Source organism: Siniperca chuatsi, linkage group LG16 (genome assembly GCF_020085105.1).
Source record: "Siniperca chuatsi isolate FFG_IHB_CAS linkage group LG16, ASM2008510v1, whole genome shotgun sequence".
Classification (NCBI taxonomy): domain Eukaryota; kingdom Metazoa; phylum Chordata; class Actinopteri; order Centrarchiformes; family Sinipercidae; genus Siniperca; species Siniperca chuatsi.
The window spans coordinates 24,022,121-24,033,780 of NC_058057.1; the positions used below are offsets into that span (position 1 = coordinate 24,022,121).

At 37.4% G+C, this 11,660-nt stretch overlaps 1 protein-coding gene across 1 annotated transcript; it reads right to left on the reverse strand.

The window, feature by feature from the left end:
• Positions 1-1,968: 1,968 nt before the first annotated feature.
• Positions 1,969-11,204, reverse strand: LOC122863000 (solute carrier family 22 member 2-like). The gene is made up of 11 exons (XM_044168983.1): positions 10,670-11,204; positions 9,843-9,946; positions 9,429-9,583; positions 9,112-9,280; positions 7,513-7,627; positions 6,707-6,807; positions 6,137-6,351; positions 5,929-6,037; positions 3,818-3,930; positions 3,367-3,466; positions 1,969-2,355 (listed from the first exon to the last, which is right to left on the reverse strand). The coding sequence occupies exons 1-11, from the start codon at positions 11,069-11,071 to the stop codon at positions 2,262-2,264; spliced, it is 1,677 nt and encodes a 558-aa protein (XP_044024918.1). The 5' UTR covers positions 11,072-11,204; the 3' UTR covers positions 1,969-2,261.
• Between the last annotated feature and the right edge of the window lie 456 nt (positions 11,205-11,660).

Sequence of the window (11,660 nt, forward strand, 5' to 3'; positions counted from 1 at the left end):
TCTCGTTAGTATGCTAGAAGTGTGCTACTAGGGTTGCACAACACAAACTTATGCTCACTGTGTCAGAGGCGACAGATGGTTATCTTTTATGTTTTATAAAGGCAATGATGTTCAATGGAGCACTGGCATGGCATTCAGTGAACTACACTCTTAAAGCTCCTGTGTGTAGCATTTGAAAAATTCTGCATTGTGTGACTCCTAGTGGCAGAATAAAAAAAAGACGCTGTGGTAAACAGCACTGCACCAGGATACAAACAAAAACTTATGACATCAGAATCACATAGATGCTGTAATCACATGGGAACATTAAGTAAATTTAAAGTGGTGAATTTAAACTGTAGCAGAGGACAAGAAACTTAAACACTAAATTGTGGATAGTGCCATTGTGGTCACTCCATATCTCAGAAAACAAGAGGCCATCGTCTCAGGATTTTTAGGATTTTGACTGCAGTTTTTGTCTTTTGTTGTCTACCATACCCAGTGGTGGAAAGTAACTAAGTACATTTACTCAAGGTTACTTGAGTATTTCCATTTTATGCTGCTTTCTACTACTTTCTAATCCACTATTTATTTGACAGCTTTAGTCAGTAGTTACTTTGCATATTAAGATTCCCCATAAAACACATGCTTATATAATATAATACATTGTTAAAGATTAAACCAGTGGTCCCCAACCTTTCTGACTTGTGACTTCTTACAAAAAAAGCAGTGTCTGCCCATAATCACATTTCAGATGTCTATGAGTTGTTAGCAGTTCCATCAAAGAGACATTTCCCCTCAATGTTTCCCTCTCACATGGTTTCGTTTAAAAAACTGTTATTTCACAAAAAGTCAAGTCCAGAAACAAAATTTGTGTATCAGAACTTTTTTCTTCTTCTTTCCTGCCTCATTAATCATCTCACAACCCCTCAGATTTATCTTGTGACCCTTTGGAGGGGCCCGACCCCTTGGTTTGGAACCACTGGACTTAACTATCTAACTGTATATAAAGAAGTTAAAACTAGCTCGAACCTCAAGCAGCTACAGCAGTAAAATGCTGCTTACATATTGATGTATCAGTATCAACAATTAATAATGTCATATATAATAATATATCAGTCACAGGAGACATTTTACTACAGAATGAGTACTTTTACTTCTGAGATTTATGTAATTTTACTTACGTAGGATTTTTGATGCAGAACTTTTACTTGTAATGGAGTATTTTTACACTGTGGTATTGGTACTTTTCCTTAAGTAATGCATTCTTCCACGACTGACCATCCCCTTTCCATCTCTTTCATCTGCCCTTTCCAATGATTTTCCCAAAAGTTTCTTCCCACTGCATGTCTATGGGTTAAGAAGAATATCACTGCATTTTTTTCAGCAATAGCAATATATTTACAGTCTGTAATTACCTCTCTATATAGTAATTTCATGATTTGTGGTGGAGTCCGCCATTCCTGTGTTGGATTCAAACTGCTTTCAAATACACCAGGGATTCACCAGAAACGATGGAGTATGTAATCCAGTGTTACTGTTTCATATCATTGATACTAGCCTCTCTATTTACTCTTCTATAATTGTATCAGAGCTGTATTAAGTCACTGCTAATGCTAACCCAACCTTTCCTACTGCTGCTTCTCATGAAACACAGGGTGGCTTTTATTGTGAAGCAGTCACAGGAAACGCAATGTGTTTTTCTAGCGCTAACCGCCAGCGTTCATCAAAAATGTGTCTACAAAACAAGACAACGGCAGATCAGTATTAAATATTGCAGGGAGTAACAGAACCAGTTGCTCTTTCTGACAAAGTAGCTGCTTGACAAGTGTTTGCTGTAGTGTTAAATCACACTTGTTGTTACCATGGTAACCACGGATGTTGCCAAATCAATCAGTAGCTAATGAAATCTCGAGGGTTACAACTTTAAGTCTAAATATTTATTAAATGTTCTTTTTTTTCGTTTAATGAAAACACTTGGAGCCCAAATTGTGTTAAAAGTATATTCTTTAATAATTTAATAATATACCAATATAATAATTGTTGATGGCACATGAGTTCACGCCCACTTTCTTTCTATTGAAAAATCCACATATTTCAATAAGTCATCCAACATCACTCATCACCAACACTCAACAAATATGATAAAGGTCACAGACAAACAGAAATCTTTGATATAGCTGGCTACACAGTCAAAAAACTAAAATCAAAGGAGGTACCTAATATATCCACAAGCAACACTGTTAAACAACAGAAATAAATACTTTGGTCGCAGAAGGAGATTAAACAGTCGCTGGATCTTTGTTGGCCGATACGTCGTTGTTAGGCAGCAGGTTGGTCAGCTGCTGCTTCGTCTGTGCAGCTTTCTCCTTCATTCTGAACAAAAATGACATGATGTACATTAAGTACATACTTGTATCCAATGAGCTGCAACGATTGGTTGATTAATCAATTAGTCGTTCAACAGAAAATTAACCACTATTTTGATAATTGATTAATCGTTTTAGTCATTCATTAAGCAAAAATTTAAGACATTTGCAGGTTCCAGCTTCTCAAATGTGAGGATTTGCTGCTTTTCTCTGTCGTACATGATAGTAAACTGAATATCTTTGGGTTTTGGACTGTTGGTCAGACAAAACAAGAAATTTAAAGACGTCAGCTCGGGCTGTGGGAAATTATGACAAGCATTTTTCACTATTTTCTGACATTAATCAAAAATGAAAATAATCCTTAGTTGCAGCCCTAATCTAATATATATCATTGAGAAACATATGACAGCATCTTCAACATAATATGAGAGAAACTGCATCTAGAATATGTATATACACATGTACATATACATGTACATGTATCAGAAATCAGAATCAGAAATACTTTATTGATTCCGAGGGGAAACTCTTTTGTTACAGCAGCTCACTATCACGTCAGTGCACACAGGAATAGAAGTACTAAACAAAAAAATATAATACACAATAATACAGGTCAGATAAATAAATAAATAAAGTACCAAGTGGATATAAGTATAAAATAAGTGTGAAGTACCAAGTGGGTTTACCGGTTGATGATGATAATACGGTATAAAGTAATAGTGCATGAACTGTCAAGTTAAGTGTAGCTATTAAGATTATAATGAGACAGAGGATATTGCACAGCAAGAATAGAGGTATGAATATATATATATATATATATATATATATATATATATATATATATATATATATCAATAAATTTGGAATTTTAAACTGAAAAGAGTATATTGCACAGGAGTATTAACACAGAACACATACACTAGAGACAAAGACACAAAGCCACATACACACCATGGATTGTGCCAAAATGTGTCAAATAAAGAACCTCATTATTCTTTTTTCAGCAGTGCATACCCACCTATCTGGGAACTCGATGTCATCGATGGTGTCGGGCAGCGGCACACCTCTGGTCTCAGGAAGCAGCAGCACCAAACCACCAGCCAGGAAAGCCAGAAACCCTGCACACGACAGTACAACATATTCTTAACTTCAATAACACATTCACTTTTTAACAGCTGATGTTGATGTTTTATCTCAAATCAGGTTTAAATCACATCTGGCACTGAAATTTGAATTCCCAATCTACCAGGCCTGTATAACAACTGGTTTCCCAACAGTATGTAAAATGAGGTAAAAGCAGATTAAAGCCCTATTTGGATTGGATTTATTTAAGGGGATGTTAGACTATTTTAGAATTACCCGTGCTGGTCAGTGATTTTAATTCCTGTCTGGAGTGCGTATGTATGTGGGTAATTTTTCATTTTCTGACTGCAACAAATGTTGTCACTCCATAATTATATAAAACCCACCAAAGATGATGAGTGGCAGCTCCAGCCAGATGACAGCCAGTCTGTAGAGCAGGAATGGAGCTACGATGCCTCCAACATCACACAGAGTCGAACAAACTGACACTCCCAGGTTCCTACAGACAGAAGAACAACGGGTTACTTTCTATACTTTATTTCAAAGCGATAATATGCGCATACGGTATATTCACTTTTCTAAACACTGACAGGTAACACTTCTGACACTCAAGAGATGCATTTTTTCAAGCTAAAAGTCACACTCAGTATCATGCTAGCGACCCCATGAGGCTGTTAAGCTCATTACACACAAGACAACAAAACTCCTGGATGGTAGTGCAGCAGAAAGTTTGGCCTGAGGGTGTCACCAGTGGAACGGCCGTACTGTACTGTTACCTAAATTAAAAGGGTTTATCATCTGTTCAGTGGCCATTTTAGGACATCTCAGACTTGCCTCAACTATCATCAGTCTAAGTTGAACTTTGACAGACTCAGTTATACATAGGCTTGAACTAAATGCCAACATTAGCATGTACCAATGTTTGCATGCTAAAATAACTACAGTTAGCTTGTTAACACTGGATATAGCAACGTCTGGATTCTGGCTGACATTTAGCATGTACCATTAAGCATTTTAGCATTAAAGATGCATACATTTAGCATGATAACATGCTGACTTTTAGCATGAATGTTTAGCATGATAACATGCTAACGGACAAACTGTATGCATGTTACATGCTAACATGTAGTAGGGGAGTCAAGAATCAGCTTTATTGGCCAATTATGTGTACACATACAAGGAATTTGACTCCAGTTTATTCATTGCACTTAATGTTACACAGTTCCAATAAGCAAGGACAACAAAGCTGAACAAAGATAGGTCAAAATAAACATAGATTATATACATACAAGTAGGTGAAAAAATAGGTTTATATATATATATATATAAAGCAACAATGACCAACAACATACAATGTCTATATACAAGTGTGTAAATTTTAAACAATACAAATAGTGCAAAGAAATAAATATTGAAAGGGTAATGTTACAGATTACTTTATATACACGAAGTGGGTGGTTATGTACAGTATATGCATGTGTACATGTCTATATACAGTATACAGCGTGCAGGATTTATATTTGACAGTGATGATATATGTACATGTTGAAAACAGTGTGTATTTTAAACTGTACATATTACAGTATTATGTTACTGACACTATATGTGTGTTAGCATTTATCTCAGCACCAGTACAAGTAGCTGAGGCAAAAAACTGGGCTGTTATCATGAGCAGCAAATAGCCACCTTGGCTAAACAGAATAAATTGTACAGAACTCAGCTGCCAGGCTTTTAACAAGACCCAAGAGAAGCATAAAACAGGCATAATGTGGTCACACATTATGCCTGTTTTAGCCTCCTTGCACTGGCTCTCAGTATGTTTTAAAATTGATTTTAAGTTGACTTTTAAGGCTCTTCACAGCCTCTCTCCATGCTCTGACCTCTTAGTCGCACACGAGCCAGTACTTCGCCTGAGATCCTCGGGCAGAGGTCTTTTATCTGTTCCTGCGGCGCAGCTGAAAACTAGAGGTAACAGAACTCCAAAGTTCAAAGAGGAATCAGGTCAGCAGAATCAGTGATCTATTTTAAATCTCTTCTTAAAACTTACTTTTATCGGAGAGTTTTTCCTGATTTTACTTGATTTTCATTGACTGCCCTTTTACTTTTTTTATTTGCTTGACATTGTTTTATGATCTGCTTGTTATGAAGTTGTTGCCTTGTGTGAAGCACTTTGTAACGTGGGTTTAGAAAAGTGCTTTATAAATAAAGATTATTATTATAAATCGATATTTAAACGACAAGAAATAGTATCTTTGTCAATCTGCATAAATCTGAGCAGCAATTGTCTGAATTTAGCTGGTGGAGTATTGCGGACCACATTTATCAGCGAGCTGGGTGTGGATCAAAATTAGGCTTTTTTTAGCACTTTAGTCCAAAGCAACTTACAATAAGTGTTTTTCAACCTTTGTAGAAACAAGAGCTCGGTGACATTTTACAAATTACAAGTCCATCCCTCCTAAACAAACAACTAAGAGCGTGTACAGTTTGTACATTGTACCTGACAAACGTTGGGTAGAGCTCAGTGTTAACAAACACCACCATCTCAAAGGTCATGGTGATCCCCAGCCGCCCGATACAGGCCACCACCGTCTTAAACCAGAACATGCCTGCAAGGACAGAGAGGAATGATCAAATATGTTTTAGTGAACCAGGAAATTATAATCTGTTGACATCTGAATGTTCTCCACCTGTCATCTAAAACTTACTGTCAGGAATGAACGCAGTGATGAAGCAGGAGGCTCCAGCTATGATGTTGGCGGTGGCGAAGGGAATGCGTCTGCCGATGCGTTCAATGGTGAAGAGGATGAGGAAGGCAGCAGGGAACTCCACCAGGCCAGAGATGAGGAAGTCGATGTAGACATTTCCTCCCAGAATACCCAGCCTCATGATCAAACCCTGGTAGACCACAGCACTGGTGAACCTGGAAGAGACAGAGGGAGAATGGTACATGTGCTCCAAAGATGGATAACCACCAAAACAATTCCACTATAGCTGCTTATAAAAGTGTCAAAGAGTGAAAGAATTATTTAAAATCCCAAAATGAAGGAGCCAATTATCTTATTTTAGACCACCAGTTTGTTTGATTTAGGATTTAATATTGTTTGATGAACTGAAAAGTGAACCTAATCTAATAAAGTGAGCTACTGGTGGTGATTTTATTTCCACTGCTGTAGTTTCAGTTGCATGCATTACAAAAACCCATGTTTGAAAAAAGAAAAACAATCCATATAACACATATAAATGATCACTTCTAACTACAAAAGCAACTTACTCACCAGTTGTAGCTGAGAATGAAAGTGTGTTTTCTCATTTTTGGAGTTCTGATCAGGTCCATGAAGGAGGCAGTGTTGGAGTCTGCGTTATCATCTGCCAGAGTCTGCAGGATCAAACATTCACTTTGGGTAATGCTGCTAATAAATGTTTAAGTGTACATTTCCATATGTGCACTCTTCTTCTTTTAGCTTCTTTTTAAAATTACATTTCAAATACTTCACAATTCTGCAGTGTATTTATGTGGAACTGGTGTACATACAAAACAGTAAAAATGCTCTTACTTTTGCATTTCACAAAGAGAAAAGGCATCAAGATTTTACAAAGAACTACTTCAACCCCTACTGTAGCTTGATGATCTTGCAGGATATGCAATTACATAAGCAAACAGTAATTCACTTTTATTTTCTTGATCTCACACAGCAGCTTAAGTGTCAAAACAGATGCATAGTATAGATAAGAAGCTTAAAAACTAAAAGCTAGAACACTAAATACACAATGAGAATCTACTATATACAAAATTATATAAAATACTAAATACTTTTTTTACAAATAAAGTAGGGGAGAGAAGTGAAAACATAATTTAATACAAAAATTGAATGGAATCAGGTAAAGGATATAGTGTCTTATATCTACAGGAAGCAGTGTTAAGGCATGAAATACAGTTATTGTAGCAGCAATAACAAAGTGTGTGTCCTAAACTTTATTTTAACAGATACATTTTGTCTGTCTATAACTGCCTTGGTGAACTGGACACAGTCTGATCTGGTGTCCTTAATGTGTGTTTTGTCTTTGCTAAACCAGCAGCTACCTCGATGTTCTTGGACAGAGTCATCTTGTTCTCTTTGGCCATGGCCTCAGTGATCTCCACAGCTTTGGACCTTTTCTTCTGAGAGAGAAGCCATCTTGGAGATTCTGGGATAAACCTGCAAATACGAAGCGTTCATGACGCAATGACAACAAACTTGATCTTGTAAAGGAATATAAACACATAAACCTTTTTTCTTGTTTTCAAATCAAGGAGGATTTAAAGAATGTGAGTTCATCAATAATGAAATAAGAATTCTTGCTATTTATTGTTGCTTATCGTGAAGAAAAATACAAGAAGTGTAAAGGTATGTTTAATTTTGTCAGTAATGCAAATACATCTTTGCAATTGGACAAGTTTAACACATATAAGGTCCAATGGGACAAAATAAAAGAAAAAACAAACCAAAATCATCATATTTTTGTAGTATTTGACCAAAAGCTCCTGAAGAAATCTAGTAAATGGACCTTGAGTTAAGCATTTTTTGTCGAACTAAACTGACCCATGAAGCTCAACATGTCTTAATGAGTTTAAACACATGTATAACAGTTGCTATTTTTACAAATAGTTATTAAATGTTTTATAACACATTGTTAGCATTTGTTCATATGTAATCATAAATCATTAAAATATGATTACAGCTATGTTATACTGTGTTATTAATCATTCATTAACTGATATTTCTTCAGAGAAGTTATAAATGTTGACAAATACATTAATAAAAACTTGTCCTTGTATCTGCTACATTACGGTGTGTTATAAACCATTTATTAAGTGTATATGTACTGCTTATGAATGCCAAATGGGGGCATTAAAAACCATCCCTCAATTTAAATTTCCCTTAAATCAGTAATTGATCAGCGCAATCACAATTCACAAAATTCTCCATTTCCAAACAGTGCAGCAGTGTTTCTACTGGCCGACTGACAGTGGTGGAAGAAGTACTCATATCTTTTACTTAAGTAAAAGTAGCAATACTGCTCTGTAAAAATATTCTGTTCAAAGTAAAAGTCCTATATTCAAGATTAAGATTAAGAAGTATTAATACATATATTATTGGAATATTATTACTGATGCTTTAACACGTAAGCAGCATTTTAATGTTAAAGCTGGTGAAGGTGGAGCACATTTGAACTACTTTATATACTGTTGGATAGTTATATATACCACCGAGTATCATATTTTATAAATTAATCATTTGTTTTGTTTGTAACATCTTGATCTGTAAAGTAACTCCAGCTGTCAGATCAATGTAGTGAAGTAAAAAATACAATATTTCCCTCTGAGATGTAGCAGAGTAGAAGTATAAAGTAGAATTAAATTTACTCAAGTAAAGTAAAAGTTCCTCAAAATCGTTTGGGCTTCAATAGAAGTGAATGGGAGACGGAGTGAATGTTCTTATACCAGAAACGTAAAGTGAACTTAACTTTAACCTGCTGAGAAATTCTACAGTCGTCAGGTAATGTTTTTTTGTGTTTGCTGTCTTTTAAACTGTGTTTTTTGCTTTTCAAAATCTTCTCTAAAAGTAAAATGCGGTTTGCAATTTCAAGACTACACTTCCTGCGTAAAGCATAAAATAAAAGCATAACAAGTGTTTTTCACCAGTAGTAGGACAGGAAGAGGATGTAGGGGACGGTGATGACGACCTGCAGCCAGCGCCAGTCAGTGATGAAGTAGGCGAGCAGAGGGAGGACGAGGATGCCGACACTGAAGAACATCTGATAAAGGACTCCTACTGTGCGTCTGAATTCCACCCCCACGATCTCTGTGACTGAGAGCGAAGAAGAAAGGTTCCACATATATTAAAAAATGCTCGAGATGCGTTGGTAGGAGAGCCAGAGCAAAGAAGAGGAACGTATCTTTAACTCTGTTGGAGTCACAACTGTAAAAGTCACAGCTGTGAAGTTAAATGTTCTTACTCAGCACGTATCCAACCACCCAGCCTCCTTTCACTCCAAACCCATAGAGCGTTCTGAAAACCATTAATGACACGTAGTTTGGAGCCACGGCCACCAGGATTCCTGCAATCCCATTTAACAGGTTGGCCATCAGGAAGCTCATTTTCCTGCCAAACCTGAAGGCAGAGGAACAAACAAGGCAGACAGTGACAACCTCAGTCATTAGTCTGTTTAATAAAATAATATTGGTCTTGTAGCAGCAATGTTTCAAAGTTAAATTTGTCTCATGTACTGCACTTATAAAAATATTGTAATATTCTCTGTATTTTACATATATCCAGTTAAAACTGGAGGATAATTCAATGCATTTGAGTGAATCTGTACTCTCATCACACCAACAATAAAACCAGACTACCTAATCAATCACAGAGTTACCTGTCAGCCAGGTAGCCAATGGCGATACTCCCAACCAGGAAGCCCACGTTGAGAGTCGCCTGGTACATATCCACCAACCATCCATCTGAACACACCAGGTCAAACTGGGACAACACACACACAAACAAATTTGGTCAAATGGGTCTGCACTGCTTTTTAAAATCTTTATCTGCTACTACTAACTTTCATACGGATCCCCCTAAAGGTCACGGCGAGAATATTTTTGACGACTACTTTTGCATTCCCTCGCAATATGTTTTGCGTTACCTCGCAATATTTTTCTTCTTCCATTCCTTCAGAGCCGTATGTCTATCTAATGGAAGGTTCTGTGGAGATTCTCAAGTTAATGCATTAAGCATTGTTTATGGACACCTCACCTTATATGTTGTCCATTGCAAAGAAGTTATCAGATGGAACATTATCAAACTTCTGGTAGGAGCTGTTTGTATAAGGAACATCACTTATTGCTCCACACTTACAGCAACAGGCCTTCTACCAAAACCTGTTTCAACATTGAAGGTTACTTTAATTTGTTTTGTGCAAAGAACAGAGGACCCTGTGCAGAAAGCTTTCCAACTTGCGTTGGCCTGCATTCCTGATGTATCTCTGCAAGTGGTTCAATATACTAACATGTCTGGATTTTCAGTTGCACCTAACATTAATAACTGTCTGTTACTATATTCTTATTTACATTCTTCCAAGCTGAATCACACTGCATTGTATTGTTGACTTCACAGGTTCCACTAGCCCCCAAAATTGTTTAGATTGTATTTTATTTGCTTACTTCTATTACTGTACTTATTTTACTCTTTCCTCTTGTTACTCACCTCAGTAACAAAGGACTGCCTTCCCTCATAGTCGTACTCCCAGCCGTCTTTGCAGGCAGTTGTGGGAGTTTTGCTGAGGTTCAGTTCCTGTGTGTCACAGGTGAGCGTCGTGGTGTTCCAGTCCACCTCGTATTGCTCACAGCTGCTCTGCTGCAGAGCTCCAGAGCTGTTGACCAGCGGCACCGTCAGCCTGCGACTGTCTGCCAGGCTCCAGCCGCACGCCTGCCTCCTCTCCACCACCGCAGAGTCCCGACACCAGTGATCTGGGGTGAAACCCTGGAACACGATACCAACGTACACACCTGCAAAAGGCAATGACAACAGACAGAGCAGGGCGAAGATTCGCTTCTGACAGCGGCCAAACTTCCCAGCTTCTTCCAAGATATCGTCAAAACTGGTCATGGTTGCAGAATTGTTTTTTTTTTCCTCTAAAAACTAACAAAAAACAACTAATTTCAATCAGTGTCTAAGTGTCTACAGCCTTGCCAGTGTGTATGTTGAGCCTCCCTCTACATAGTGACCACTGCCATGCCTGTCCTTTGGGTTTTTATCAGGACAAACAGGAGCAAAGGTCCACAGAAAGACGTTGCTTTACGGGCAGTGCAGTGGAGCATTAAAACACGTTTGCTATCACTTTTTCAGAAGTCAGAACAAGTGTGTCACTTGAACCTGGCGGAAAGGCTCCATGGCCTGCACAGGGGTTTATTAACATAAATGAACCAACCGGGAGACATAGGCCTGCTTGGGTCTCTGCATCTCATGCACACAGTCAATAATGCTGTCAATCAGTTAACATTTAAATGTAGTCTGTGGGAATCATAGACATGAAAATCTGAGAGAAGTATGGACACTAAACCGGTTTTTAAAAAGGTAACAAATAGTAAAAAATGCAATATAATTACTTAGTTTTTCTTTTTCTCTGCAGAAGGTAAAAGGTTGTTGTTTGGGATCAAAATGTGATCAGCAAAGCTCAGGTTACCATTTCTACAAC